The sequence below is a fragment of the Brassica oleracea genome, chromosome C3, assembly GCF_000695525.1.
Source record: "Brassica oleracea var. oleracea cultivar TO1000 chromosome C3, BOL, whole genome shotgun sequence".
Taxonomy (NCBI): domain Eukaryota; kingdom Viridiplantae; phylum Streptophyta; class Magnoliopsida; order Brassicales; family Brassicaceae; genus Brassica; species Brassica oleracea.
The window spans coordinates 55,473,435-55,477,618 of NC_027750.1; the positions used below are offsets into that span (position 1 = coordinate 55,473,435).

At 36.9% G+C, this 4,184-nt stretch overlaps 2 protein-coding genes across 2 annotated transcripts in view; one reads left to right on the forward strand and one right to left on the reverse strand.

Annotated features, from left to right (window-relative positions):
- Positions 1–512: 512 nt before the first annotated feature.
- On the reverse strand, positions 513–1,424 carry LOC106330978. The gene has a single exon (XM_013769357.1). It carries the CDS (start codon positions 1,422–1,424, stop codon positions 513–515), a length of 912 nt encoding a protein of 303 aa, XP_013624811.1.
- A 1,556-nt stretch (positions 1,425–2,980) lies between these two features.
- The window catches only part of LOC106332982 (MLP-like protein 328), a 1,780-nt gene continuing 576 nt past the window's right edge, over positions 2,981–4,184 (forward strand). Inside the window, exon 1 of the mRNA XM_013771462.1 lies at positions 2,981–3,445. Within this exon, the coding sequence (XP_013626916.1) occupies positions 3,259–3,445 (187 nt within the window). The 5' untranslated portion in view covers positions 2,981–3,258. The remainder of the gene's footprint in view (positions 3,446–4,184) is intronic.

Consider the following 4,184-nt stretch of genomic DNA (forward strand, 5'->3'; position numbering starts at 1 on the left):
CTCCATTACTTGATTCCTTGTCATGATTTGTTGAGTTTGAGAGGGTTGTAGTACTTGGTGCTCTTGTGGTTCTGGGGGGATGATATTTGCAAGCATTGTTTCCACAGTTTCACCCACTTGGCCACACTTTTCACTAGCTAGCACCCTGAGTCTCCTCGCTGCTGCTTCTGTGGGATCAGGACAGTTTAGGTATTGTTGAGTGGCTTGATTTATGTCCTCCAGAAGTAGTTCTCTCATTTGCTGCCTCTCAAGTTCTCTCGTTTCATGTTGTGCAGGTGCTAGGTTGATTGCAAGTTGGTTCTGCTGTGGGTTGAGGCTATGTGAATTGACCTCTTGGTCAACAGCAGGGGGTGGTTTCCTCCTCCATTATCTGGAGTCTTTTTGAGAAAACAGAGATCTCCTGTGAGAGGAGTCATAGGGATGATGTCTTCTGCTCTTTGCATACGGGGGTGATCTGTACTCCGTTTGTTTTTCCTTCTCCTCCCCATCCCTTCCTCTCCGTGAGGGGCTTTTCACCAAGAGACGTTCTTGAACCGGTGGAAGGTTCCTGGTGTGTCTTGTACTAACCCTATCCCCAAAGGTTCTCCCATGTCTATCCACTCTCTGTGTGAAGTCTCTGCTACTTTCCCTCTCTCCTTGTGGGAAGATTCATGTTGAGATGGGTACTTCCGAGCTTGATAGAGACTAGTGGTCTCTGTTGGCTGATTCATGCGGTCACTTGCAATCTCCAGTCGGGGATTCTCTCTTGGTGATGGTTCAGGGGCTCGTGATGGACAATGTTCACTCTTGTGTGAAAGAAGCAGACAAATTGTGCAGTGGTTCTCTAGGCGCTCATATTCCAAGGTGATTTTGCTTTCTTCACCTGAGTCGAATTCTATTATAGTTTCTTTCACCAGTGGGTTGAGGCCGTTTACTGCCACTCTGACTCTTGCAGATGTCTTTGTCAGTTCGTGCTTCTCATAAGTTCCCAGCTCCTTTCCAATCCTGCATATCATGTCTTCATGCCAGAAATGGAGAGGCAATCCTTTGATCTTGACCCAAAAAGGTATGGTTGAGGGGAACGTATCAGCAATGATAGGCTGCCATTTCTCTAGGATGACCATCCAGTACCCAAAGTGATAAGGTCTGTTATCTAGAACTCTCTGTGGATCTTCTTCCTTCTCAAACCTGAACTGGAAACATGTATTCCCAAGATTTGACCCTATCACTCTACCTTGTGCATTCCATTTTCTAGGTAGAGAGGGGATGAGGGCCCAAAGACGTTGCTCTGTCGGGTTTGTTAGCCTTCCTATCAGAGTTCGGGAGTTCTCTTCGATCAAAGTCGTAGTATCTAACGGCAGGGCTCTAATCCTCTTGATTTGTGGCTCCATAAATCCAGTGGCTAAATATTTTCCTTTCTCTTCAGCTGTGAGGCGCCTAGCCATTACTGTAGAGGAGGAAGATCTTCTATTTAACAGCTCTGGGGGAAAGACTAGACTAACCAAACTGATCTACTGGAGGAGTTCCAACCGTCGACTCCGAGTAGGTTTTGATTCTTGAAAAACTTTGAAACTGTAAGTAGTGGAGAGTAAATTTGAGTAAAAACCTTATTGTTCTTGCTAGGAAATGAGAGATCAAACGTTAGGAGGAGCCTAGATCTGGTTTTACGAAGATGAAAGTTACTTGGAGGATGCTACTTCAGGTAAACAATTAGGATTGACGATGTGGCGTGAAGAGATCATTTTGAAAAACTTTTTAGATTGGGAAAGCTAGAAGTGTTGTCAACGTTATTGTTTCTCGTGCAACAACGTCCTTTTCACTCTTAGAAACTTGTGCCTGAGAGAGAAATCTCGACCAGCTTTCGCTATGACTCTGTAAACTGTTTCTTTTTATGGTGTTAACAGTATATCACATAATAGATTAAAGATATTGTTATGTGAATCATATAGTTTATGTAATTTTATATATTAATTTTGTCCAAATATGTAACCATGTAGTGACGAATAGTTCTTGTAGTTGACAATTATTTTTTCCTAAAATTAAACTAAACCCTTAGTAGGGAAAGCTTCTAATAATCACTTAATATAATGATAAATCATACCTGTAAGGATTTGTATAGCTACCATTCCCACAGCCTCCCAGTGAGTCAATACAATTATGGACCTACTTGTCGATGTAACTGAAAGAGTAATTCATCGAAATCTGTTGAGTGTGGAGGGTTTGTGTTGTTGCATTTGAATCCTGAATGTTGTACATCGAGCTTGTTCTTGGTGTGAACAAAATGATTTTATTGACTATTACATGTTTTATCCGTATTAAATATCTAATATTCTGTTAGTACTCACACATACATACTACTTCATCTTTTATAATAACTCAACTCGAATCTATGATTTATTATCTGGTTATAATGCACATTCATAATACAGATACAAAATCATTTGCTGGCTATTATTTTATAATCCCGATAATCTATCTATTATTCGGTATACTACGCAATCATTAAGATTGTTGCAGCTATTGTAATAACACAAGACCAACCGATACTGTACATAACACAAGATTAATTTTGTAATATCCGCTTAAGACTCACACGGGGTACTCTAGCTCTTATACTCAACTTAAATTCATGATGTAATATCCAATTATAATACACAATCTTAATACATGTAAAAATCATTTTTTAGCTATTACTATTATAATTCGGTAATCTATGCATTATCTGTTTGTAATACATGTATTACTGTAGCAATTGTAATAACACAATACCAAATTAAAAATAAATCTATTTAATATCATTCAAATTAAGTTATATACTATTTTTTCATAATTATTTTAATTTCAAAATATTAGAAATTGTAACATAATTGAATTAATCTTTTTTCAATTTTATTTTAATTAAATCATTAAAGTATATTTATATATTTATATTATTATTTTAAAATACATAAAAATTATTTATTTAACAAATATTTTATAAATATATTATTTCAACGCATGGTGGTGCGAATAGACACGATAAATGTGTAGATGGGCATGATTATATTCTAAGTGATAATACTGTGCCAACTACCCACATTAAAAAGCGATCAGAATTTGATTACCCTTGAAAAGTAACTTCACCGTCAAATGATCGATGAGAGAAACGGTAGAAACAATGTTTTACCGTCACGTTCACTATATAAATCAAGGCGGCGACAAGTGCTTTTTCATCAGCCAAAACAAACAAAACAAACAAAAAAGAGTCGAAGCTTTATAGAGAGAGAGAGATAGGAAAAAATGGCGACGTCAGGAACATACGTGACCGAGGTTCCGTTAAAAGGGACGGTGGAGAAACACTACAAGAAGTGGAGGAGCGAGAACCATGCCTTCCCGGAAGCCATAGGCCACCACATCCAAAATGTCATCATTCACGACGGCGAATGGGACTCTCACGGGGCCATCAAGACTTGGAACTACACATGCGGTATTACTTATACCTTTTAATTCTGTCTGTATATTCCAAACTTGATACACACTACTGAGTTAAACTATAGTCTATAGCCATGTATGGAACTAAGGTATTGGTAGTAGTAGTACTACTACTACTATATACTGCCTTATGATTTATGATTATTATCTATGGTTATATAAGAAATAAAATAAAATATAGTTGTTCCGATATGTCGCAAGTAGCTCGACTCTCGAGAATACATATGAACACATGTACTTACGTATAAATATTTCCAATTCCCTCGCTTTTTGCATTTGTATTGATATATTTATGAAAGAAACTTAAAAAAACAACTCTATAGAATCAAGAAAGAATTAGAAAATGTATATATATATATATTTATGTCTGCAAACAAATGCAAACATGCTTTTGCCTCAAGTGTTTGTGTTTACTATTAACTAAATGTAAGCGAACAATCGATATGTACCATAGTCCTGAGTTATGACTTAATTCAATCAAACTGGATTGGTTGATGCAGTTAGTAACGTATCATTGTGAATTTTGATGTCAAATAGTTTAAGTTTGATTTGTTATGCGTGCCCCACCAACATATTTATACTTATAGAATTAGTAATTTAGTATGAGTCATGACTAGTCGGATGTTGCAAATATTATTGCATCATTACACCGGCAAATATGTATATGATAATGTGTGTGTTCATGTATGATAATAGGTTTTTTCTGCCTATTGCAAATGTTGTAGTATAGTGGG

Excerpts from the sequence above, each read along its gene's own strand:
- LOC106330978 (XM_013769357.1), bottom strand. The coding sequence starts at position 1,424 with ATGGCTAGGCGCCTCACAGCTGAAGAGAAAGGAAAATATTTAGCCACT.